Genomic DNA, 26,848 nt, shown 5'->3' with positions numbered 1-26,848 from the left:
GGAGAAAGAGAGAAAGAGATACAGGGAGAAAGAGAGAGAGCATTGTCTGTGATTCATTTAAACAAATTAAAATGTTTGACCCCGGAAGTCAGGGTCTGTCCCAGCAGGGAACGTGCTGCTCATGGGAACTTTTACAGGAAAGAGAGGAGAAGAAAAAAAGACGATTCAAAGCAGCCCAAGGCTGTCCTGATAATGACCCCGAGCAATCGAACATGACTGTGAGACTGCCAGCCCTATGATCATTATAATTATCATTTTTATTATTATTATTATTACTATTATTATTTTGTTACTTTGGCTAATGCCTTTATCCAAGTTGACTGTGACAATTCTGGGGGCAGGTGGGCGGGCGGTGTTCATTTTAATATGGCAGGTCTGTTATGGTCATTAGCGTAGGGTGGAATCACCTTTGGGAGGAAAGAAAAAACATCTAATCGCCTGCCTGCAGTGAGGTGGACACGGCTTGCAGATTGCGTGCGCGTTTCCTCAGGTTAAGTAAGTTTATGTTTTTTTACCTGGATAAACACATGAACACACTCTCACTAACACACACACACACACAATCACACACACATACACATACAGGAGAGAGAAAACATCTGTGTCTGAGTCTTTCCTGTGAAAGTTCAGAAGCACGGCCTGGCTGCCTGCCAGACCAAGGGCTTTGTGTTGTTTTTTGTGTAATGCACTCCAGCAGAGTGCGCTCGGCTCTGGGAGCTGCCAGTCCTGTGTGCACTCCATTTAACTCTTCCTGTCGGACAGAGACAAAATTGGAGAAGGCGGTTTCAGATCCCTGCCCGGGTGACGTGCTATCATACAGAGCAAGACTGCCATTCACCAGGCAGGGGGCTGTGTTGCCGTTGCTGTGTTGCTTGTGTGAAGGTGCCACCTCGGACCTGGAGCCCCTCACTCCTCAGGCTTCTAGCCTGGGCTGTCCTGAGGCACTGTGTCAGTCAACATTTAAGCCTTGGGCCTATGAAACCTGCAAACTCCACACTCATACGCTCGCGTTTGCTTTTTCTTTCTGACGTGGCATGTTGTGTCAGCTCACACACAGCCTGAAAAGCCTCCCCTGCAGTCCAGCATGCACAGCTGGCACTGCTGCCATAGCTGTGCCAGTTTTGTTTCATTGCAAACAGCCACAGAGATGCCTTTTTTTGTTTGGGCTTTTTTGCACAGTGCAGTGCAATAATACTTTTTTCTCATTTTAATCCGTCTGATCCCAGAAAACATCTGGGATTACAGTCCACTCTGATCGAATTTATCATTTATAATCTTAGACGGTAATCGGAATTATTTTGCGACGTGCTTTTGGATCTTATGTTTTTAGGGGGGTTTTTGGCCTGTGTGTATTTTGTCTCTGTCTGCACCCCCTCACCTCACCCTGTCCCCCCCGCGTGAGGTACTGGACTGCGTTATACTGCACTATACTGTAATTCCCAGTCATCCCTCCTTTACACAACTTCCAGCCTGCGACGGCTGCTGTTCACTCTGTGACTCTGCCCCTGCTCTCGTCCCAGCCCCTCGAGCCCTCAGCGAGCGAGCGAGGAACGGTGGGAAAACAAGACCCGTGGGACTCGTCCCTGCCTCGCCTGATCCCAGAATGCACTGAGCCATTGTGTCACTTGCCGTAAAGAGTGCTAGCTTCATTGGACTAGGTGGCATGTGCCCAGATGGTACAGCAGCCTGGAGCCTCCCCCTGCCAGTCACACACACACACACACACAACAATTCAACCACGAGACACGTGTGGCAGCACTGGTTACATAGCATCCCCCCCGTCTCTCTGATTCCCTGCACACAGCTGTGACAGTGTTGGCAGAGGGTTAGTGTTGAGTGCAGGGTCAGGGATACAGTAAGGGTTAGAGCTGGGACTGCACATTCAGACTGCTACTCCATTAGCAACCACAATGGAGTGAGAGACATTGATGAACACAGGGAGCCATGTGTGTTTGTAATTACAGTAATGATCGTGGTTGGTCACCCACATTTGCTGTAGATGTAGTCAATCAGGTCATGCTGGTTATTTGGCTGAAAGCCACGCAGCGCTGTGAGTCGGCCGGCGACTCGATATCGGCGTGCGTGTGAACAAGAGAGCTTTCTGATTGCCATCGTATCAACATTATTGATTCTGTGGCCTGTGACGTCCGCGGGTGACTGTGCAGCAGGTTGAAGCACAGAACGGACCGCTGGCATAGACCCGGAGTCGGTGTTTTGCTGTCTTGTTTTTCAGACACTCAGAGTAGCAGAGTAGCTGTTTTTTTGTGTGAGTGTGTGTCTGTGTGTGTGTGAGCGTATCAGCTGTATCAGCTGCCAAACATTGCACTTTGCAAAGCTGTAGAATCCCAGTTGGAAATCGCCAGTGTGATCGCAGCCTTCTCTCAGGAGAGATCTGCACACACACACACACACACACAGCAACAACAGCAACAACAGCAACAGTGCCCCAAGTAACTATTGTGATTATGTTTGTGTAATTTAACAATCTTAAAATCATTTTGCAGACACACGTGTATCCAAAGCAACCTTCACAGATTAGTGGGGTGCACTGTACTATACAGTACTGCTGCAGAGTCACTGACTGGACTGTACTGTACTGTACAGCTGTAGAGTCACTATACTGCACTGCTGTTGATTCAATGCACTGTACTGCTGTAGAGCCACTGTACTGTTTTGGGCAGTCCAACTCAGCACAGTCACTCTTCCCCAACTCCATCTTCTCTTCACACTTTCCCGTTCCTCCCCTATCCCCCACCACACACACACACACACACACACACACACACACACACACACACTTCTCTTACATCTTTAAAGTCCCTTTCCAAGATTGCCATGGCAACCCAGTCTGGAGGGAGGAGAGTACAGGGAGAGAGAGGCACAGACACACCAACAGTTGCCGTGGGTAGCTCCCTAACAACCACCTCATCACACACAGGTATCTAGAGACTGCATGACACACTCCCCCAGATTTCAACCTAGGACAGTACCCCCCCTCTTCACACACACACACACACACACACACACATTCACAATGCACTCACACACACCAAGAGAGGCATTCACTTGCATTCTGTAGTTCAAGGGCTCTTTTCAAACCCACTGTTGCTCTTGACTGTGCTGGGTAATTAGATTTCTGTTAGTGTGCCACAGTGTCTGTGAGTGTTTGAAATTGAACTGCAATTCCAAAGAGGCAGAGAGGGAGGGGAGAGAGAGTGGAGGAAAAGAAGAAAGAGGGAGAGAGAGATGTGAGAAAGAGAGAAAGGGAGGCCCAGGGGAACAGAAAGAAGAGAAAAAGAGGGAAGAGAGGGAGTGAGACAGAGAGAGAGAGGTTGAGAGGGAGCAAGAATTTAAAAAGTAGGGGGAGGGGGAGAGGAGAGAGGAGAAATTGAGTGAGTGAATGTGTGTGTCTGTGTGTTGTATGTGTCTCTCTCTGAGTTAGTGTATGTGTGTTTGTGTGTGTCTATGAGTGTAAGTGTGTGTCAGCGTGTGTGTGTTTCAGTGCATGTGCTTGTGTCTGTGAGTGTGTGTCTCTCTGAGTGAATGTTTTTGTGTTTGTGTGTGAGTGTGTGAGTGTGAGTGTGTTTCAGTGTGTGTGCATGTGTGCGCGCGTGCGTGTGTGTGTGTGCGTGTGTGTGCGTGCGTGCGTGTGGAGCAGGGAACTTATGAGGACTTGATTCTTGAAATTTCTTCATCATTAGTTGCCCTCTTCTCTGTAAACACTGATGCTTTAACACTCTGCACTTCCTGTGTCGCGCTGCCAAAGCCAAATATTTTTAGTCTGTGTCTTCTCAGTGAGCTATAAACTGATACTATATGCCGTTAACCCCTTCAGGGGTGGCCCCAGCACTCGCAAACAGTCCCCTATAAGGACTGGCAGCCAGCTCCACCCCCTGACAACACAGTTTTCCCAGGGGAAGTGTGAACATCATCACCTTATAGGACAATGTGTACAAAATACTCATGTTTTTTTATGTATGTTCTTCCTTCCTGTACTGCACTATACATCCCTGGACTGGAGTGGATTGCACTGCTCTAGACTGTACTGTACTTCGGGAAGGGACTGTACAGTATTTCCCTAATTTGTCTGTCATAAGCATAGCAGTGCAGTACAGTCACCACTAAACTGATAGATTGGCGTGTGCTACTCTATACTGCTCTACACTACATCCTGTTAAAACCCATAATAAACAGTTGTCTGTGGTCTGAATATTAAATACATTGTTTATACATTTGCTTTTATAATGTTAATATGTTTTGTATGTTACTGTGGGATGTTTCTTGGAAAACATTTCTTGGAAAATATGATGCATTGAGTTAAAACCGGGAAGGCTCCCTCTGTCCCTCTCTCCCGCTCTCTTTCTCTCCCTCTCTCTCTTTCTCTCCCTTTCTCTCTCTTCTAGTTCCTCTCTTGCTTACTCGTTCTCCAGAGATAGAGAGACGTAGCCAGCAACTCTGCAATCCTCGGGTTGTCCTGGAGAGCAAGACATTCTTGTGTTGGGACTAAACCACAAAAAAAAAAAAACCTGCCTCCATGTGTGTCTTGCACTGCCAGCGAAGTGGAATTTGATGGCTTATTAAGGAAATGGAGTGCAAAACAGAGTTAATGGAGACTTGGTATTTGTGGATGTGTGTTTGTTTTGTGTTTTGGTCTTGTTGGTTTGTGTGTTTTCTTTTCCTCTAAACAGGGTATGGAAAACCTTCCAAACATAGCACAGAAGCCAATGGTAAAGAGAGAGAGTTAGGGAGAGGGAGTGAGGGAGTGGGAGAGTCAGAGAAAGAGGGAAAGAGGAGAGGAAAGGAGATAGAGAGATGGAGGGAGGGAGAGAGAGGCAACATGAGGGAGGGAGGGAGGGAGGGAGAGAGAGAGACTAGGCAAAGAAGGAGGTAGATAGGGAGACATAGAAACACAGAGAGGGGGTTAGGGAGACAGAGAGTGAGAGTGAGAGAGAGAGAGAGAGAGAGAGAGAGAGAGAGAGAGAGAGAGAGAGAGAGAGAGAGAGAGAGAGAGAGAGACAGAGAGCTTTGCTGGAATGATCTGAATGCTCTACTTCATATCCACATTCCTCACAGGCAATCACTTGGACTTGGACTCTGAAAATCTCTGCTATCCTGTCTGGAGTGGTGTGTTTGTGTGTGAGTGTGTGTGAGTCGGTATGTGTGGGTGTATGTTTGTGTGTGTGTGTGTGAGAGAGAGTGTGTATGTGTTTCTGTGTGTGTGTGTGTGTGTGAGAGAGAGTGTGTATGTGTTTCTGTGTGTGTGTAGTTTGTGTGAGTGTCTGGTAGTGTCTGTTAGTGTGTGTTAGTGTGTGTTAGCGTGTGTGAGTGTGTGTGTGAGAACCAGAGAGAGTCTCAGAGCTCTCAGTGTCCTTAGGCTCGATATAGGCTTGCTTGCCTACCAGAATCAGAGACAATGCTGGGATGCTATGACACTTCTGTGCATTTTAATGAGTCCAGGACTGAAACTAATAATTATAACCAACAGTGGGATTGCATTGCGTAATACTGCATTGTGTGGCGTTGAGTGTGCATCATGTATTTTAAGCTGTGTTATCGTGTTTTAGCCCTCAGGACAGGGTTTCTGGAAGAGCAGGGTGTGCTGAGCCAGGTCCATATCAATAAATACAGGCTACTCACCACTTAATTGGTAACAGACTGGAGAGAGAGAGAGGGAATTGGAGAGAGAAATAGAAGAAGAGAGAGAGAGAAAGGTAGGTAGAGTGTAGGAATTATTTCAGTTCAGTGTGAGCATCTGTGTGAGTTTGAGTGTGTGTGTGTGTGATTATTTTTCATGTTTTCAGTTAAGCTGGCTTTAACCAATCCCTCGCTCTGCCTCTTGCTAGCTAAGATAACACAACAGGCAGAGCAGTGCAGGCAACCGCGACGGAGCAGTGGCAGGACGGGAGACATGCAATAGGCAAGCGACGTGGAAAACATGCTGGTTAGAAGGATGGTCGTAGCGGGGAGGAGACTGGAGGAGAGGAGAAGGGGGTAGCAGGAAGAGGAGTGAGGAGAGGCTCGAATCTCCTGTGAGGATTTTATTTATATTTGTTCCCCAACAAAAAAAAAAAAACGATCCCTCCACTGAGCAAACCCAGCCTCTGCCCCCCGGTTAATAACTCGCATTCCCTTGCAGTTTGTCTGTGTCTCCTCTAACTTGCTGGCGTGCCACTGAACATTTTTCTGATGCTAGTGCCTCCGAGCTCTCGCAAAATACTGCATGGGGTACATAACCCACCGGGTGTGTTATGCTGTTATTGCTAAATAGTTGGGCCAACCCAGAGTTTTGCTGTTGCACACGTACCAATTGTCAGTGCAGCTTAAACGCACTTGCATGATTTTCCAGGCCTCCTTTTCAAAGGCTTATGAAAAAGATATATTATATGATGTCAAAAATTTAAATCCCGGCCTCACCAACATGACTGGAGTTAAACTCGGTACAGATTTATCAATTTTGAATGCCTTGCCCTGAAACTGTGGTGTTGCTTATTTATTTATTTGTCCATTTATTTGTTTGTCTGTGTGTTTATTTATATCTTTTTCTGTTCTCCACGTACTTTCAGGGGTTTTACTGCTGTATGTTTAAACACTGGGGTTCAGAGAAGGGCCACATCTGGACTGCGGGGCTGGCGGGGGGCCCTGGACCGCACTTCCTTCCAGTGTCTCACGTTTCAAAGAGGCCCCACTGTTGTCATGACGCGCTGCTTCTGTGTCTACTGATCAGACTTTTCCGTTTGTTGTCGGCATCCAGTCCGGCCCATAAGCCTGAATTTCCATCCCCGTTCTCTGTGGGGTTTTGCCATGCTCTCCGGTGTACTGTTCTGTAACTCCAATGTACTCTGCTATTGTCTACACTGTACTGTACTATATACTATATACTATACACTGATCTGCCCAATAAGGCTCCTGTACCTTTAAATACAATTAGATAGACAGACAGACAGACAGACAGACAGGCAGACAGGTAGGTAGATAGGGGGAAGAAGGTAGAAGGTAGAAGGAGAAAAAGCAAAATATGAGCAATGGCACCAAAAATAGAGCAGCTTAAAAAAGGAAGAGATGGAGAGAGAGAGGGGTTCGGGGGGGCAGGAAAATAAGTGGCAGATTCCGTCACGGCAGATTGAATTTCTCTCCGTGAGTTCCTGACATGCTGGGGGATTATCCCACTGCGTGGCTCTCATTATACAGAGTGGCTGAAGTGTGCTGCTCCAGCCCAGCCCCGTGCCTGCAGCTGCCCCCCCCCCCATTCACACACACACACAAAATACACAGTACATTAAAGTCCAATGTAGAGTAGTACACTGCAGTACGGAGCAGTGCAGTATGGGAAGAGGGGTCGGGAGGGTGCAGTGGAACACAGACTGTGGGAAGGCAGGGCAGAATGTACGTGTGGTGTTAGCTCCGAAGCTAGAGTGGCCTGCATGTGCCAAGTGGCTTCCTATAGTCTATCCACTTAGGTAGCGCATGTGCAGGCAGAGACCCCCAGTGCCTGTCTGACCCATGCTGCCTCACCAGCAGGGCGACAAACATACCACGCCAACAGACCAGGGGCCCTGACATCAAGAGGGGAGGATTGAACACAGTAAACTACTCCAGAGAGAGGGATAAAGTCACCGACACGAGCTCACAAGCACTCTGAGCCACTGGCAGGTGGGCTCAGTTTGGGTCCAGGTTTCCGGACACAGACAGCGCTTGTGTGAGCGCGGTAATCGGGCCTGGCGGAAGTGTGGAGCAGACCGCAGCTATGTAAACGCCTGGCCCTGCTCGTACAATGGGCCCTTCTGTGCGCATCGCCCCCCCCCCCCCCGAGACCCGGCGCTGCTTTGCTCTCCATTGGGAGCAGAGGAAGTGGAGCTGCTGGGTTTGTTTGTTTTCTTGCTGAGTCTTTTGCTGCAGATGCTTTTCCTTCTTTTTCTATTCCATCCTTTTTCCTTGCAGAGCCGTGTTAAAATAATGTTTCTGTTTCCTCCCCTCCCCTCTCTCTCTCTCTCTCATTCCTTCTTACCGTAATCCCCCTCGTTCTCTCCGCCATGTCCCTCTCGCACTCCCTCTCTTTGTTTCTGTTGTTCCCCCATTCTCTCTCCCTCTGCACCCCTCAGTGCCTCACTCCTTCATCCCCTCCACCACTAACCATATCTCCTGTGCTACAGTCAAGACCTTTGATCATTTGATCCACCCATTATCTATCGATTGATTACATAAGGAAATCTATGCTGCTCTACACTGAGAACGAGAGACAGAGACACACAGAGACAGAGACACAGAGTGGCACAGAGGGACACTGAGATTCACAGAAAGAGACCCGAGAGGCTCGAGAGTGAGGCATCGGGGCCTAACAGGGAGCTGACAGAGCAGTGTGCATTGTGCTGTGCGTACGGGCTGGACCAGCTGCCATCTGTCCCCAGCGTTGCCAGTCATTAACATGTTTCCCAGTGCGCAGGCCCTGGTGTCGACGCCGCCCCCCACCACCACCACCCCTCCTGCACAACCACTTGTCCTTCTTGTACACCACTATTTAAACCAATGCCTGCAGACCCAGCCACCCACTTCTATCTCTCTCTCTCTCTCTCTCTCTCTCTCTCTCTCTCTCCCTGCTTTGCCACCTCTCCACTGCTATCCCCAGCACTGCACTGATGCGCCACAACACCCTCACCCTGCCATATCAGATTGTTACACAACGCAACACAAAATAACGCCACACAGCACCAACTTCCCCTGTTCATTTTCTTACTCACCTAATCACATGTTCCTGTCTCTGTCTTGTTAAAATCCACTGTCCTCTCTTCTCTCTCCTTATCTCCTTTCCTCTCTCTCTATGTGCCCTCTCTGCTTATCTCTCTCCCTCCCCCTCACACTCTTTCCCTTCCCACCTTCTCCCTCCACTTCACACTGTGCTTATTTTATCAGTGCCCCTTCACTCTACGGAGGGCAGCTGGAGGAGTGACAGTTGTGGTTTTATACTATTTTGGGAACCCCCTCCCCGAGAGGAGCAGGCAAGATTCAGAGGCGACTCAGGCAGCGTGGCCCATTGAAGAAAACACAGCCGCCGCTCAGCCCGGTGTTTTGTTCCCTTTATTTATGAATAAAGTACACTTTGGCGCCACACTGCAATATACATCAGGGCACGTGGAGTTTACATATCGTATCTAAACACCCTCGGCCCTGTAATAGACTCCCCGGCGCTCTGGTCTGGCTGCTCCTGGGAAAATGAGCAGGCAGCTTCACCAAGAGGGGAAGAAGAAACAAGAATGTGCTTAAGTGTATATATGACATCATTGTGCCTTTAATTTGGACGAATGGCTTGCCCGTTCAGCAATACACTGCAAAGCATGCTGTCAGGAAGCTGTACCCAGTCCCGTACAAATGGGAAATTTACAGTAAATTTAAGTTTGCACTCTTTGAAAATCTTTGACCTACAGGGAAGGGGCCCCTCTGTGCCAACTGCGCTCATGGGAGGGGGCACCGTTGTGGGCATCGTGTCTTAATCGATAGGCAAATTAAATGCACGTTTCAATTAGCTGTGCAGTGTTTCTGTAGTGCTGAAAAGTGCGTCAACAGGGTGACTAGGAACTAGAAGCTTGAAACTGAGAATATTTACTACAGTAACTATGTAATATATCTTTTGTTGTTTGGGATTGTAGTATGTTACTATGAAACACATGTAGGGAAATCCAGTACCACACCACACTTGTAACTGGTAAGGGCCACCTGTCTGTGTAATTCTGTGCGTCTGTCTGACGTACAGTCTTGCCATACCGCCATGCAAATCCCCGCCAGGATCCACAGTGGGTATCTGCCAAGCCACACTGCACCTGGGGCATGGAGTGTGGGGCGTGTCCCCTGGTTGTATTGAGTCAGTTGGTACAGGGACTCGGGACACAGCACAGCACAGAGCACACGGCACACAGAAATGTTGTCTTTGTTTTCTGTGTTTGACAAGGATCACCTTTACGAAACCACACAAACAAATAAAAACAAACACACCCAGCTGCTGCCCTGCAGTGGGGGGTCCTGATGACAGCACTGGGCATTGAATGAGCCGCAACAGAGAGAGGGAGAGGGATGGAAAGGTGTTGCATGTTTTTTCCCTGGCATCCTACACCAAGACAGCTGGTGCCCAGTTGCAGATGTGCTACACACATGACACAAGGAGTCTCACAGACGTGTGGCACACGTGTCAAGAGGATTTCAATCTATCATTCCGCCCCCTCACCCCCCACCAACAACAAAAAAACCACACTTCACAAACACCCAGGCATTGCTTGTTTTCCATCACATGTACAATTTTCTTTTTTTACATAGTCTGCTCTGTTTGTGATTCCAGAAACAGCCATGACGTTTCAGTTCCTGGGATTGAGTCACCGGCTAACTGAGCAAATGACAGCCAGCGGGAGAGGGGCTCCCCATGTTTGTATAGTATCATCCACGTACTCATGATTAGTGAGCATAATAATAATAATAATAATAATAATAATAATAATAATAATAATAAGATAGCTCCAGCCAGCCCAATCCCTCCACAACTGGGCGATGAGAGGGGGAGAGAGAGAGAGAGAGAGAGAGAGAGAGAGAGAGAGAGAGAGAAAGGGAGAGAGAGAGAAGGAAATACTTCTGCAGAGACATCATTTCTGTGATACTAATGTTTATAATATTTACTTCAGAAAAAAATAGAAATTACTCTCAATTCTATTGCTGTTGTATTTATTATTATTGTAATTTTAATATGATTGCTGTTATTTATTGAATCATGCATTACTTGATATACTATATATGTATATTTGACAATTTGCTACTTTTCCTTTTTGCTACTACTGCTTTAATTTGTATGAATTGTTTATTGTGCAATTGTTGGCCCTAAATATATGTATGTAGATATATGTGTGTGTTCATGTGAAACTGTTTTGACATTTATTACTAATGCTTTGGCAATACTTATTCTGGTCACGCCAACAAAGCAATTTTAATTAGAATTTGAGAAGGAGAGAGAGAGAGAGAGAAGGAGAGAAGGAAAGAGGGAGAAAGCGATCGCAGAGACATCTGTTGCGTTTCTGTGAGAGCCCACAGGAGCGGAGAGGGGAGAGGAGTGGGGTGGCGGGGGGGCAGAGCGGTACAGCAGAACTAAAGAAAATAAATACTGCCGTGGAGGGGAGGAAGGGGCTGAAACCAGGGATAGAGTCTGGGGGTTAGAGGTACAACTGAACCCCAACCCACACACACACACACACAAACACACATGCACACACACAAATTCACAGATAACTCCAGAGTGGGAACACTCACCTCTCGCCGTGGCATAGCAGCAGCCACACTTAGCCAGCACTTTTCGGAATAAGTGCTGGCAGGCACAGCCCCTCTGTTGGTGCCCCCCCTTCATATTGTGCCCAGGTCAGTGCCACTGCCAACAGGGCTACCAGCTCCTATCATGGCATGAAACGGGCACGCTGAAGAAACAGTAGTCCCCAGGATTCAGAAAACAAAACTAAAAAATAAAAATTGTTGTCCTCCCCCCGCCAAAAACAGACACACCAAAACAAAAAGATGTATCTATGTGTGTTTGTACTGCCTGTTTAACAACAATTAACTGAAAACAACAGCACTTCCCCCGGCAATAGAATTTCCAAAATACAATCCAGGATTTTGGTGCCTTTCCAAGCTGACACACCACGAAGAAGAGGAAAAAATTTAATCAAAATAGTCATCAACATGAATTGTCTCTTGAAATAGTCCCAGGTAATGGTCATGAGGATTTCATTGTTTCCAAAAGAGAGAGGGAGAGGTAAAGAGAAAGAGAGAGAGAGAGAGAGAGAGAGAGAGAGAGAGAGAGTACCAAGGCTCCAGGCATTAGGATACCACCTCCCCTCTATTAACTGCTGTTGCTGCTGCTGCTGCTGCTGCTGCTTCACTCTCTTTTCTGCGCTCTCTCTCTCTCTCTCTCTGGTCAAATAACGGGCTATCAGTCTGTCTGCCACAGAGAGAGAGAGAGGGAGAGAGAGACAGTTGGAGGGGGGTGGGGGTGGAGTCAGGAGCTCGGGTTGCTGGCTATTCCAAGATTCTGTTCCCCCTCCCCTCCCTGCTCTCCACCTATCCCTCTCTCTCTCTCTCTCTCTCTCTCTCTCTCTCTCTGTCTGTTTCTCTCCCCATACCTCATTCTTTTTATCCCATTGCTGCTATTCTGTTCTCTCTCTCTCCATTTTCCCCCTTTACCTCTCTGTTCTCTCTCGTTGCCTTACTCCACTTGTTTTGCCCTAATCCTGCCCATACTGCACTGTAACTGTAAACACATACAAACAGTCCCATTTACACACACACATACACACACACACACACACACACAGTCCCATGTACACACACATTTTCTCTCTCTCTATCTCTCTCTCTCTCTCTCTCTCTCTCTCATACACACACACACACACACACACACTCCACCTCAATGCAGAAACCAAACCTCAGGGGAGCTTGACTGCCACATGTATGTCATTCATACAGAGCACAGATATATAGTGCATAATATATATATATATATATATATATATATATATATATATATATACAATTGCTCTCTCTCTCTCTCTCTATATATATATATATACACACACAGCATATTTATACAGGCAGTAAGTGCAGTGTATTTGCTCAGAGGAACCGGCTCACCCGCTCTTCAGTGTGCTGTGGAGCCGTGTCCCCTGGGAGCCGGTGTTGGAGTGTGTTTGCACTGTAAACTGTGTTGACTCAGCTTCCTATAAATATTACATTGCCGTCTATTTCATATTTGGCTTAGTCCTGGTGGAGAATAATTATGAAGCTGATGATGATGATGATGATTTGAGGTAATCTGTATGAATAATAAACAGTCCCATCCAGACACATAACGGCACTGACACACACACACACACACACACACACACAGTCTCCTCTCAGTCTGCTGCAGGGCTGTGTGGTTATAAACAGCGATTTTTGGGAAATGATTATTCCAGACAGTTTCACTGCTGCAGACCCCTGGGCAGGGGCCTCTGGCCACACGGCACACGTGTGTGTGTGTGTATGTGTGTGTGTGTGTGTGTGTCAGTCAACATCTGTGTTTTGTTTTGGGTTTTTTTTCTGTTTTGTTTCCCAGCCATTTTGCAGTCTAGCTCCTCCTAATGACACCCAATCTTCTTTCTGACTGTAACTCTCTCTCTCTCTCGCTCTGTATATATATAGTTAGACAGATATACATACACTGTATTTCTAAAAATCTTCCCTTGATCCCTAGAGCAGGAGGTGCAGCACGTCCCTGCAATGGTTTGGCATTTCCCGATCCAGAGGGAGGATAGAGCCCCCTACTGGTTTGCTGATGATAGCAGGAGTCCATGCCATACTGTACTGTGTGTCTCTGCAGGACCAGGGTTGGTGACCCTGCTGTACTGCGCTGTAGAAAACACAGAAAGCTCTTTTTTTGTTCAAGTTTTTTTTCTCTCTCTCTCTCTCTCTCTCTCACCTCTCCTGGTCATTAAGGACACTACACTATGCATTTGAAATGTCAACATCTTCTAAAGAAGTATAATGAAGTACAAACAGCTAAACCCGTATAAACAGTGCATGTATACTAATATAAAAAACACAAAGTTTTGAAGTTTAATGTTTGTATGTATGTAATTATGTATGTATTTATTTTTAATGGAGACCTGCACTTTGCAGATTTCAACAGCAGGTGGAGCCAGGCAATTAGTGAGGACCCTGTTGAACACTTCTGTCCTGTTTTACTCCTATGAGCAAGGGGTGCTGCCCTGACTGCAGAGAAAACTTAATAAGAGTTGAGATCTGTATTGTACATTTAGAGGTCAAAGGTCAGAGGTTAATCTGGCTTCTTGAAGGTCTTGTGGCTACTCTATGGGGAATTTACTGTGACAGATTGACAAGTTAGGACAACGTAAGAACCCAATTGGACAGGATTTTAATACATAAATTCTCAAATTCTCTCTGTCTCTGTCTCTTCTTCTGTCTGCACCAGGCAATGCACAACACAGAAAGGCAAAACCGTGCAAACAGAGACTGTTTTAATATTTAACACCAGTGAAAGTTCTGTCTTTTGGAAACATTGCGAGTTCAGACATTTCCACGGAGACATTTAAGTGTGTTTATCGTACATTCTGCTTGCATTTCACTTGTTATTTATTTCATTTTAAATCTCTAGTTCCCTCCCTCTTATTTCCTTTCTCTGTAGCGTCCCCTTTCTCAGTACAGCACAGTGTTGCTCATATACTGTTGCCCAACAACTGCTGTGCACCGTGTGGAAACTGTCACATTCAGCTTTCAAGACTTCCCCTGTCGTAATCGAGGGACTCTGGTGATGATGGGATGAGAAAAAAAACGTCACGAGGACTCTCCCTCGTGCTCTCTGGATCGGCCTGGACGCGTGACAGCTGTCTACTTCAATCGGTAACACTTCACCCGCATGCGTTTATATTTCCTATCTTAAATACATAAATACATTAACAGCTGAGGTGATCTGAGAGGGTAACAAACTGATGCCTGTTTTTGTATATATTACCCAAAATACACTGTATATTCCCCGAGGAATTTAAACAACTTCATCAAAAATAACCCCCACCCTGCCACACTCCTCTCTGTCTCACAGCCTAGTAACAGAGAATACAAACACAATGGGGAATGATCATAGCTGCAGAGGTCTTCTACCCCTCCTTTTTGCCCGATTTCCCCCCTCTCTCTCTCTCTCTCTCTCTCTCTCTCTCTCTCTCTCTCTCTCTCTCTCTCTCTCTCTCTCTCTCCCTCCCTCCCAATCCTCTCCAGTGCATAGCTGGGAGGACCGCCGTGGCTGTAACTGAAATTCAATCCGACAAATTATTTTAATAAAATATAAAAATAAATAAAAAATATCTACAAAACTCACTCGAGCCCCAGTTTAACTGTAACAGCCCTGGGTATTGCCAGCGCTCCAGCTCTGCTGACTGGTGCGATTCCTGCAGCAGATATAATATTCACAGTGCAGGGGTAAGGAGGAGCCGGGGGAGGGGGGAGGTAAATTATAGATGACGGCGCAGATTCTTTCCGTTTTAAACCCCCGGCTCCAAAGTGATGCATTAAGTCTTTTTTTGTTGTTGTTGTCGAACTCACACCTGGCTCTTTTCCCGCTTTTCATTCACCTGGAGACTCTAGTTGTGTGGATGCTGCACAAATCTTTAATGTAATCCCCACCCCCACCGCAGAGACACACACACACACACACACACACACACACACACTACACTGCAAACACTATACAGCACACACTACACAGCACTCTACTGTGCAAACAATACACTGCACACAGTACACTGCGCACACTGCATAAACTATACTGCACACACTACACTTCACACACACTGTATACGCTATACTACACACACTACACTGCACACACTGCATAAACTATACTGCACACACTACACTGCATACACTTTACTGCACACATACACGCACCACACTACACACACTACATACACTATACTGCATACACACACTACACTACACACACACTGTATACACTATACTACACACACTACACTGCACACACTACACTGTGCACACTGCATAAACTATACTGCACACACTACACTGCACACATACACGCACTACACTACACACACTGCATACACACACACTACACTGCACACACTATACTGCACACACTACACTGCACACATGATCGAGAGCAAGTATAAAACACCACATGGTATAGTTCAGTTTAGTGTAGTATAGTGTAGTGTAGTATAGTGTAGTTGAGTGCAGTGTAATGCAGTGTTGTGTAGTGTACTGCAGTGTTGTGTAGTGTAGTACAGTGCAGTATACTGTAGTTCAGTGTAATACATACACAGGACATAAAGCCACTGAGGGATTGTTTGAGTTTTCACAACTAGCTACAAACAGCCCCACCACCCCTCCCCTCCCTCTCTGAACACTGCAAATAGCCCCATATCAAATCCCTGCATCAGAACTAGATTTGCATTTTCCTCTTCATTATTTTGTTTCCCTTTCTAAGACAGAGCTGAACGCCAATTAAGGCAAACTTGAATTAGGGACACAGGGGAGAGCCTGGCATACGGCCCACCGCTGGAGCCAGGACTGTATCTGGACCGCACTGCGCTGACACGTCCCCTCTCCGTCTGATGCACAGCCCAGATCCAAGCCCTGGCGCACAGAGCTACAGCGCCCCCAGTCTTGCACACAAGGCATCTACCATACAGAAGACTCTTGTGTCTATATTGTTGCAATATATATCACTGTGCCAACTAAAGGATATTTGCATGTGTTTATAGAAATGGACGCAGTCCTGGCCTATGGCTGATGTATATCTGCTTGGTGCTATAAATCAGGGAGGCAGAGAATGGGGCCTAGTTTGGGCTGACGTGAACTTGGCCGATTGCAGCCTCTCTTCTCCTCTCACCCTACTCCAGTCTCTCCCACCCTCTTCCTTCTCCCTCATCTTTTTCTCCTCTCTCCCTTCTCCCCATCTCTTCTTTCCTCTCTACCCATCTGTTCTCTCCTTTCTTCCCCTCTCTATCTCTTCTCTCCTCTCTTCCCCTCTCCCCCATCTCTTCTCTTCCCTCTCCCACTCATACGCTTGGACTTGGACTCTGACAATCTCTTCTATTCTGTCTGGAGTGGTGTGTTTGGGTGTGTGTGTGTTTGTGTTTGTGTGTGTGTGTGTGTGCGTGTGTGTGTGTGTGTTGGGGGGTGTTCTCTCTCTCCCCCACAATCCGCATGTCATGTTCCACGTTCCGAATGCTCTTTTATTGTATTTTGTATTGGTTTTTAATCCCGGCTGGCTGGCTGTCGGAGTGTTGTCAGAGAGCAGGGAGTAGGATCGCTCTCTTTTAACACAATAAATCTGGTTGTTTTGACACCAGCCTCCTTAAAGGTTTGGTGTTTACGCTTTCTTAATTTATGAGAGGAAAAAATAGGAAAGAGAAGATAAGGCAAAAGACTCCTGCTAAGCCACACTGCAGCCACACTGACTCCGGGGTCACTGCCTGGCCCAACCAATTAAAGAGTCAGTGAGTCAGTCGCTCTCAGATACAGTAAATGGGCATGTCTGGGTTTGCGTTTGAACTCTCTCTCTCTCTTTCTCGCTCTCTCTCGCTCTCTCTCGCTTTCTCTCTCTCTCGGAGGTTAAGTTGTTCAAGCAGGAAGCAATTCAGCAATGCAAGTGGGATCCATGTCATTTAGAGCTTAATATGAGAGCAGCCGTGGTGTTTTATATGATACATTTTAAATTGCTCTCCCTGCACTCACCCACCCACTCACACCCACTCAACACTCTCTCTCTCCCATTGAACAATCAGTGTCCTGAAATCCCCACTCCCTTTGGGTTCACAGGGATTACCTCACCCCCCCACCAAAAGAAAAAATCCAGAATTAAATGTTCCTGTTCCTGTGTGTGTGTGTGTGTGTGTGTGTGTGTGTGTGTGTGTGTGTTTTAATTTTGACACTGAGCGATAAGTGAAGTAGCATGGTGTACCATGCTAAAATCAAAGTATAGTATTGTGATGTACTGTGGTAACAGGATGGTAAAGTGCAGTATGCTGCGTATATATCTACTTTAGCATATTTTGCAGTTTTCTAGGTCAGTGAGAGAAGCTGTAGTATAGTCTATCACTGGGGAGATAGGGAGCCTCAATACACAGATCTTCAAGGGGGAGATCATTTCAACATCCCAGTTAAACAAGCAAAAACTAAACAAAAAAAATAATTATAACAGGTGGAGACAATTGTAACCCTTCCCTTCCAGACTGACCACCATTGTACCTGAGAAAAGATGGACAAGATCTTGCACCCCTACCCTCGCCTCTCTGGAAAGCACAGCAAGACCTGAGTGCCATCTCTCCTCAGTGCTGCTGTAGCGTCAGAGACTGGCTGTTCATGTCCAGGATCCTGGGCCTGAGTTCCTTTTAAGGTCAGAGCTGGGTACGGCACAGGGCTCCTGGGAGGGGGGGGCATTCCGAGAGCTGTTTTGCAGAGTGAGGAAACAGTACAGCTCCCTTCCCTCAGAGCTTTGCTGCACTGTTTTGCCAGCAGCCTGCAGACCCGGCCTTAGGGGCAGATGGGAGCCTGCAGCCCTGCCAGAGCCCTCAGTGTTGTTTCACCTTCCCTGACAGCTCTATTCTGGAACCATTAAGGAAGCTCCACTCCCCAGATTCAAAGCCCAACAGAGCATTTGACAGGGTGACACAGTGTCACAGTGACAGAGTGACACAGTGACAGAATCGCAGAGTGCCAGAGTGACACAGTGAAAGGGTGACAGAGTGACAGAGTGACACTGTGACAGAGTGGCAGGGTGACACAATGAGGGTGAGAGAGTGACAGGATGTGCTGAGTTTGCAGTCTGCAGTGGTGGCCCAGGCCAGGCTTGGTATGGGGTGCTGTGGGGCTGAGAGCCAGAGCCTGGTGGGCTGACAGAGCTGAGAACTGGCGACTCCGGTTGGCACTGCAGAATCCAGAAACAGCGCAGTGAGTGGCAGCAGGGAGTGGGGGGGCACAGGGATGGGGAAGTTAGCTGTGAGTGGATGTGAAGGATGGGACTTAATGGGCCCTAATGTGCACTTCAGGCAGGATCAGCCTTGAAGAGAGAGAGAGAGGTGGGGGGTGCAAGCTGTAACTGGCAGCTCCTCAGTCCTCCTTTGCCAGAGCGAGAAGGACTGTGATTAAGCAGAGGGGAAGGAGTCTCGTTAAGAGAGGGTGCCAAATGACTCGTTAGTGCTAATCTAGAAGCCAGCTTTGTGTGTGTGTGTGTGTGTGCGTGTGTGTGTGTGATTGCGTGTTTGTGTGTGAGTGATTGTGTGTGTGTGTCAGTAAACCATCATCCCTGGAATTGCATGTCATTCCTAAAAATGAATTTTCAGAATTTTGGATTGCTTTTTTTTTCAGTTGTAAAATATATGGCAATTTACCAAAATAATGTTCAGAATCTGAGTGCTGAACTGTGATACTGCATTGCAGCGCAGAAGAGAGACATTGCTTTGTAAACCATTGTGTTACATCACCTGCACCAATTTAGACCCGAACAACAGCCTGAACCCCGACCCCAGCCAACACCAAAACGTCAAACCCCTACAAATCCACACCCTATGCACCCTAGAACTTAACGAAAGTCTGATGTTTCCTGGGGATTTGATACCTATCCCCAGCCCGGACCACATATGTAACGCTAATCTAATTACTACATTTAATTAGACTGCATACTTTACCTAAATTACTCCCAGCACTGCGCTATAGACAACCCAAATGTAACCATTAGATGATTTATCCTCTCACACAGTATTCATCTGTGTTGTTTGTGCTGTTTCTTCACCGCTAAACCACTGCAGCACAGTTTGCTGTTATGGAACCAACATTTTTGCACATAATGACTCAGCGTAAATACCAGGCAATTACTGTAACACTCAACAGGGACTGGCAGGAGAGAGGGAGGGAGGGAGGGAGACAGAGAGGAGGGGAGGGGAGGAGAGATGGGATGAGGGAGAGGAGAGGTGCTCTGAGAGGGGGAAGAATGAAGAGGAAGGAGGAGAGGGGAGGAGGGGATACAGGGACTGGGCAAGTAGAGGGGGAGAGATAGAAGTGAACCGGGGGGTGGGGGTGGGGGAGAGGAGGAGAGAAACAGGGAGAGGAGAGAGAGAGAGAGAGAGAGAGAGAGAGGGAGAGAGAGAGAGAGAGAGGAGTAAGTGTTTAGAGAGAGGAATGCCTTTGCAATTTCCCTTCTCTCTCCTCCCTTTTTCTTCCCCCTCTCCTCTTTCTGTGTGCAGTGTGTGATTGGGGGCAGAAAGTGTGTGTGTGTGTGTGTGTGTGTGGGGGGGGGGGGGGGTTAGTCAAAGTGACCCCCCCCAGCTGGAGTTCAGTTTCAGCCCCTCTAATGTGTTGCAGATGGCACTCTAAGAAAAGACATTTCTATCAGATCTCAATGCAATGGAGTGGGAGATAGATAGATAGATAGATAGATAGATAGATAGATAGATAGATAGATAGAAAGATAGAATCAGATCGCTGGGTAAGTATTATCAGAATCGGTCAATCAGTCACACGGTGCACCCTGACTCCACAGCCAATGGCAAAGGGAGAAGCATGCGAAGGTTCAGAGGAGGGGAGCAGCACAGACCAGGGGCATGGCCACGGGCACTGCCACCGCGCCAGCGCCGTGAAGAAGCAGTGTGCAGCTACTCCGCATGCAGCTCTTTCTCTCTTTTCCTCTCTCCAGCTCTCTCTCCCTCTCCAGCTGTTTCTCTCTCTCTCTCTCCAGTTCTCTCTCCGCCACATTAGCAAATAGTGCCACCCCCCCCACCTTTCCCCTGAGATTAATCTTAATGAACGCAATCACTCGTTAACTCCTCAGGCCGGTCTCTTAACGAGCTCTGATTTGATAAGGGGCCAGATCACAATTGCCTAGTTTTTATGCTTTTGTTTTGTTGTTTTTTTCTTTGGTTGTGTTTGGGTCATTGTCTGATTGTCCATCATCCACACACACACACTCACTCCCACACACACACACACTGATGCATTGGTCCTGGGGAACCTGGGACCTGTTTCCTCAGGCCAGTAGAGAACCACAATGTGAATCTGGTGGAACCAATTCCACCCCCTCTCACCTCCTGTCCCTCCTCTCTCTGGGTTGTCGTATTGTACCTCGGGGGTCAGGAGGTTGTGATCCCAGGCCACCTGCTCTGATCCCTGACTCTCCCCGCTGACCAATGGCTCCTCCTCATTGTGCTCCGAAACCTGCGCAGAGAGAGAGAGAGCATTGGTTGAGACTTTTGAATGGCAAGTGAGGGGGCTACCATCACGTTTGTTTGTCTATGCGGGGGCAGTTAGGGATATGGAAAAATATACCAAATGAAAACAAACAAACAAAAGATTTTGACATATTTGTGGGGGATTGAGCTGCAGTTTGTTTGGAGCCAGAGGGAATGCTTCTCATTGCCCAGTTCGGTTTTGGATGTTTTTAATTTTCATTTTTTCCTTTATTTTTATTTTTTTCCAGAAAACACAGATCAGCTCTCTGACTGCACTCCATGCAGGCTGAGTGTGATGTCATTCAGGAACATTTCCTGTTATTTAATTCTTGCTTACTTTTCCTGTATGTGTGTGAGTGTGTGTGTGTGTGTGTGTGTGTTTGTGTGTACATCTGTGTGTGGTCTTACCGAGACCTAGTCTGCCTCTCTGAAGATTATTTGCTATTCTAGAAGGGTTTGCAGGAAGAAAACACAATTCCTGCTGGGAAATGAAGTGGGGACACATTTGGGGGTCATACAGGCCTCGTCCCTCTGAGCCTCACAGGAGAAGTGTCCACCAGGAACCAACACCAGGCCTTGAGACAAACAAGTCTGCAGAGCCAGTGCTGGGGGTGCCGGTGTGGAGAGTGATACCCTGTGTCCACTGTCCATGCTTAGGTGCATCTCAGGCTGTCTGTGCCGTACATATAACTCTAAACATGGCCACCTGCATTTGCATTGCATTTTCCTTAGGTACAGCTGCCCCAGGAAGTGAATGTGAGAAACCAAAGGTCAAACAGTACTCTGGGACACCTGGCATTCTGGGGTTTAGTGCAGCAGTAGCGTTTCCATCTCTCTCTCACTTCCTCTGTCTCTCTCTCTCCCTGTCTCTCTCCCCTCCACACACTGTAATCTCTCTCTCTCTATTGCTGTCTCACTCCCCCGTTCTCGCACTCCCCCACTCTCTCCATTCTCCCTCCCATTCTGTCCCCTCTCTCTCTCTCTCTCTCTGTACCTCTCACTCCCCCTCTCTCCCCATATCACTCCCACTTCCCCCCGTGTCTCACTCCCCTGTTCTCTCCATTCCCCCTCTATCTCTCCCTCTCTCTTCTCCCCCTCTTTTTAAGGAGACACACAAAACGACTTAAGTCGGAACGACCTGACAACCATAGCAGGATTAAGAACATAACAGCATTTGCAGATCCTCCAAAAAAACAAACTGAAACAAATAAATAATTACATAGATGTATACATAGTGGATCAGCTTATTCTGTTTTGCTCAAGCAAGTACACCCACGAGGGGAATGCTGTTTTGATGCCCAGAACATTTCCCAGTATCTCTAGAGTTTGGCACACACAGGCCTCAGAGTAAAGCATGGATCACAGCCATTATATCTCAAAACAGCCATCATAAGGTTATTGATGGTAAATGGGTCCGGCAGTGTGTCCCACAGCCAGGGGGCTAAAATAAAACCAAAACCCACTGGGACAGGTATTTTAGTTATTTTTTCCGGTCCTCCCCTCTTCCTGCCGACCAGCCGTCCCAAATCCAGAGACTCGACAAGGATGCTGGCGTCATGGGAACGCACAGGAGATGGACGCCACGGCAACAGATGCAGGGACTCTCTCTGGTGGTGATGGACCCTGGGAGTTGAGGGGGCTCTGCAGGGGCAGCTTGCAAGGGGGCAGGTGAGTTGGGTCAATCTGTCCTGTTGGGGTCAGACTGACTAACCACGTTATTGATCGAGATTTACTTGATATTGATTTGACTTGTTAAGTAAAAGGATGTCAGAGTAAATCAGCCTGGATCAGAGTTTGTTTGGCAATTGAGCCAAAAGTTCAATCATGGTTTTGTAAGCCCCCCCAGACTGTACCTCAGTTTTGAGGGTTGTGATTGCACAATCAGGGGTCTGTGGACTCCCTCCCCATCAACTCAAAGCATCGATCTGAGGGTCAGGTATAAGGCCATGTTGTGTGCATGTGTACAGAGCCCTGTCTGAAACTGACACCCGCCAGCACACACATGGTCCCTCCCCTTCCCAGTCGTATATATATATTTAAAAAATACAACTTCCTAATCTTCTTATCAACAAGAGCTAATAAATTGCTTCGGCTTAACCTCTTGATTCCTCTCCATCTCCCTCTCCTTCTCTCTCCCCCCTCCTCTCTCCCTCTCTCCCTCTCTCATCGCCTCATTAGTTGCTGATTGTATCTCTGCCATATTCCTGGTAGAGGCCCTGACCGCACCCTCAGACAGGAGCCATTTGGTCCTTTATTCCTTTATTAACCTTCCAGTGGCCAGTGCGGTTTGGTAAGAGCGGCTGATTCAGTACTGAGGCCTGAGACATTGCTGCCATCGCTCACAGCTTCCTTTTTTATCAAAACAATCCTGAAAAGGAGTTGGAAGTCCAGTGCAGTGGCGATCAAGATGACGGCTCGCATCGGTGCAAGGGGCATGTCGGCCCACGATGATACACCCTTTCTCCAAACGCTGATAAGTTCATATGAATGTTATTGCCTGGACTGGAGTACCCTGGAGTGCCCTGGAGCGGAACCCTCTCCAATAAATGCTGGTGACATCAGATACGCAGCAGCCACCAGGTCACAGCCCCCTGCACCAACAGGAGCTGCCATCTTGAAGAAAGTAAGTGCACCAAGCTTCAAAGGTATCGAGCTGCAATTACATCCCATTGCTGATGTGTAAGACCGTGTTCCCTGCCTCTCCCTACACACACACACACTTTTTGGTAAGCAATTTCTTTCCAAGACTTGTGTGGCATTGGAATAGTCCAGTCTTCGTTTCCCAATCCTCTCCTCTCCCCCCACCAAAAAAAGCAACAAAATTAAAAGCAGACTATGCCATACAAGTGTGTCCTCGCATGTCCCCCCCGCCGCAGTTTTGCATTCAGATTTCATTTTTTTTGCAATAATTGCAGCCTCCCCACCCCTTTTCATCCACCCTCCTGCCACACCTCCTGCTCCCCCCCAGCCCCTTCCCCTCTCACTCACCCACTGCTGGCTGGGCAGTGCCAGGGAAGACAGGATGTCCGCCATGGCACCCAAAATGTGATCAGTCCGCCCTTGGTTCTTCTGCAAAGCCTTCATCCTCGAACCCTTGTCTCTCTCTCCCTCTCTCTCTCTCCCTCTATCTATATATTTTTTCTCTCCCTCCTCCCAGGCTGACAGTGAACTCAAACCCCCCACACAATCCTTGCAGCGCAGTAACTCCACAGTCAGGCTGGCCAAAGCGTGCACTGAGAGGATTGTGCAGCACTGGCAGTGAGTACATCAGTAATGCACGTTCTGACCCATGGGAGGGGACTGCAAATCACACACGTTCGGCAAGGTTTGAGAAATCTGCTGGAAATCTCTCCAGAATCACTCTTAGAACAATCTGGAGTTCAGGTCCTCTGTCTTTATTTATTTTGTTTCATTTTATTTTTTGAATGCTTTTTTTCCCACCCCTAGATACTTTTCAGTTTGTGTGGGTTTAAAAAAAAAAGAAAGTTATACACACACACACACACACACACACACAGAGTCTCCCAGTGTTTACACACTCCCACCCCTCTCTCTCCCAAAACTCTGCTCCCTCTTTCTTATTGGCTGCCTGAGCCTGTCTTCCCCCTCTCCCCCCTTCCTTCCCATTTCTTTACCCCTCCCCTCAACCTCTCCCTCCCTTATCTCTCCCTCCTCCATCTCTCTCTCCATCTCTCCTACCATCCCCCTTCCATCCCCTCCTCCACTCTGCTCCCTCTCTCGGCCTGTCTTCAGATGCACATGGTTTGTGTAAAGTGGAGAGAAGTGACGTTTTTTCATGATTATTCATCTGGGCATCTTGAACACACTGAGAGCCGCACAGCTGGCCCGTAGTTGCGCAGAGTGAGTTTAACCTGTCCGGTCCTTGTTTATCATGTGGCATTGTGGTGAAAGCCAGGTCTGTTTCTGTGCTGAATAAGGCAGGGGTGTGTTTTGCACAATCCTAGTGCGCGGCATCTGCCCACATGCCTTCTGCGTTCACTGAGGGACAGAAATCCTAGGTGCTTTGGCTCCACCTGTTGGTGATTCTTGATAAATCATCTTTGCCCTCCTAACTGTAACACAGAGCTGCGAAGTCCACTCCCGTCCTGCTCAGAATAGGACAGTAAACCCTGCTGGACTGGACTAGACTGGACCTGACTTGTGTCTGTGTGTGTCTGCTGTGTACTGTGTGATTGTGTGTGTGTGTGTCGGCAGTGTGCTGTGTGACTGTGTCAGTGTGTGTGTGTGTGTGTGTGTGTGTGTGTGTGTGTTATTGTCAGTGTATGTAAGTGACGGTGTGTGTGTGTCAGTGTGTGTGAGTGTTACTGTGTGTAACTCAAGACAGCTATCTAAATTAACCCACAAGAGGTTTGTGTATTACTTTCTTACCTACATTATTCATCTTCCTTTAACTTTTTTCCATAACAGAGAAATGCAGGTTAATGATAATACTAATTTATATTATCAAAATAATAATAATAAGTAAACAGATTGAGTAATTATTTACAATCACATCACTATACACTTTATGCAATGCTCATTAACAGGCCTCTCTCTCTGACTGCTCTGTCCATTTGCCTGTAATCTCTTCACAAATCTCTTCTAATCAGGGCTGCAGGAACGTGCTCCTGACTTAACAGGCTGTTTAAATTAAGACGCCAGCTTCTGTCTCCCTCCTCTCCCACCCTCCCTGCTGAGAACCTGGGATCAAGGTGTCACCCAGAGACAGAGAGAGCCTGCACACTTAGAGAGAGAGAGAGAGAGAGAGAGAGAGAGAGAGAGAGAGAGAGAGAGACAGAGACAGAGACAGAGAACAGTTATGTAGATCCCAAGCAAAACCTACTATCTTTCCTTTTTTGAGTTTTGAGGAGCAGGAGTGAGGAGGACAGAAACAAGAGAGAGAGAGAGAAATAGAGAGTTTGTAGGTGAACAGAAATTGAGAGACAGGTAGAGAGCTGGGGAGTGAGGCTGTGGCACACACCTGAAGTGGCAGTGAGTGGCGAACTCCTCAGGCATCACTCTTATTAGTGGTAAGTTGAATTGTTCACACCCTAGACCACCCCCTTTCCCTCTACCCCCCAAGTTGTGTTTGCATTGCTTTGAGCTGGGAGGGGGTCACAGTTATTCTTCTGTGATTGTTTTTGCATGATTTTGTGAAAATGTTTATTTATTGATCTATTTATTGATTGATTGATTGAGGAACAATAAATGGACAGATGGAAGAATGGATAGACAGGGAAAGAAGCAGAGTCAAAGTAAACCTGGCCTAATGAGTGTGAGTGCAGGATTAAGATCCAACACACTGTGTGTACTTGTGTTGTGCTGCGCTGTGTTGGGATCTTGCCTTCTGAGGTGGGCAGTGTGAGAGCAGCAGTGCAGTGCTGGTGATATCAGCGTAGGCTTGTAAAGCACAGAGGCGGAAGTGTCAGACATGGCTTAGACACGATCTCTGAAGAGAGTCGATGGAGGCTGTGTCAGAACAGATGAAGTTCAGCGTTAAATAAAACAAAATGTCTTAATCACACCTTCCTCCCTGGGCTAGTGACCCTGTACTGACAAAGCACTGTGTCAAGGAGAGAAGGGAAAGCCAAACTACTTCCGGTTTCTCTGTTTCTTCGTCTGAATCACCCCGGGGATGTGATTACCTCAAGGGGGTGGGGTTTTTTAATAAATGTATGTATATGCAATGTAATTTTAAAGCAGGGATTCTAAATAAAGAATAAAAAAATGCATTATAATGAAAATCTAGATCCGACCTGTACGAGGGGGCTTCCCACCTGTCACCCCCAGGCAGAATTGGCATGTACTGCACACACCATATGCCCCATCGCCTGCGATTACACGCACACACAGGCTGCACGCCGACATGTCAGGAGGGATACGCACTTACGGGCTGCTGGAGAGGAACAATGCACTGGCAGAGAAACTGGGCTCTTTCTCTCTCTCTCTTAGTCAGTTAGGCCCTGACATATGTAGAAAAAGTGTATGTGAGCGTGCAGTGTGCAGTGTGTGCGGTGTACAGTGTGTGAGTGTGCAGTGAGGAGATTACACAGTGTAATTCCCTGTCTTCTGCTCAGAGACACACAGGT

General features: G+C 47.3%; 1 protein-coding gene across 3 annotated transcripts in view; it reads right to left on the bottom strand.

Annotated features, from left to right (window-relative positions):
- The window catches only part of LOC136752869 (rho guanine nucleotide exchange factor 25), a 43,658-nt gene extending 19,398 nt beyond the window's left edge, over positions 1-24,260 (bottom strand). For 2 of the 3 annotated variants that reach the window (XM_066708552.1, XM_066708553.1), the window contains exons 1-2: positions 23,748-24,260; positions 20,616-20,745 (exon numbers count right to left, since the gene is read on the bottom strand). In XM_066708552.1, the coding sequence (XP_066564649.1) occupies positions 20,616-20,745; positions 23,748-23,843 (226 nt within the window). In that variant the 5' untranslated portion in view covers positions 23,844-24,260. Of the gene's footprint in view, positions 1-11,280; positions 11,940-20,615; positions 20,746-23,747 lie in introns of those variants that run through there. The other variant, XM_066708554.1, reaches the window with a different exon arrangement.
- Positions 24,261-26,848: the final 2,588 nt, after the last annotated feature.

The sequence above is a fragment of the Amia ocellicauda genome, chromosome 7 (assembly GCF_036373705.1).
Source record: "Amia ocellicauda isolate fAmiCal2 chromosome 7, fAmiCal2.hap1, whole genome shotgun sequence".
In the NCBI taxonomy this organism is placed as follows: domain Eukaryota; kingdom Metazoa; phylum Chordata; class Actinopteri; order Amiiformes; family Amiidae; genus Amia; species Amia ocellicauda.
Note: the sequence above shows the minus strand (reverse complement) of the source record. Positions and strands in the feature narration are given on the sequence as shown.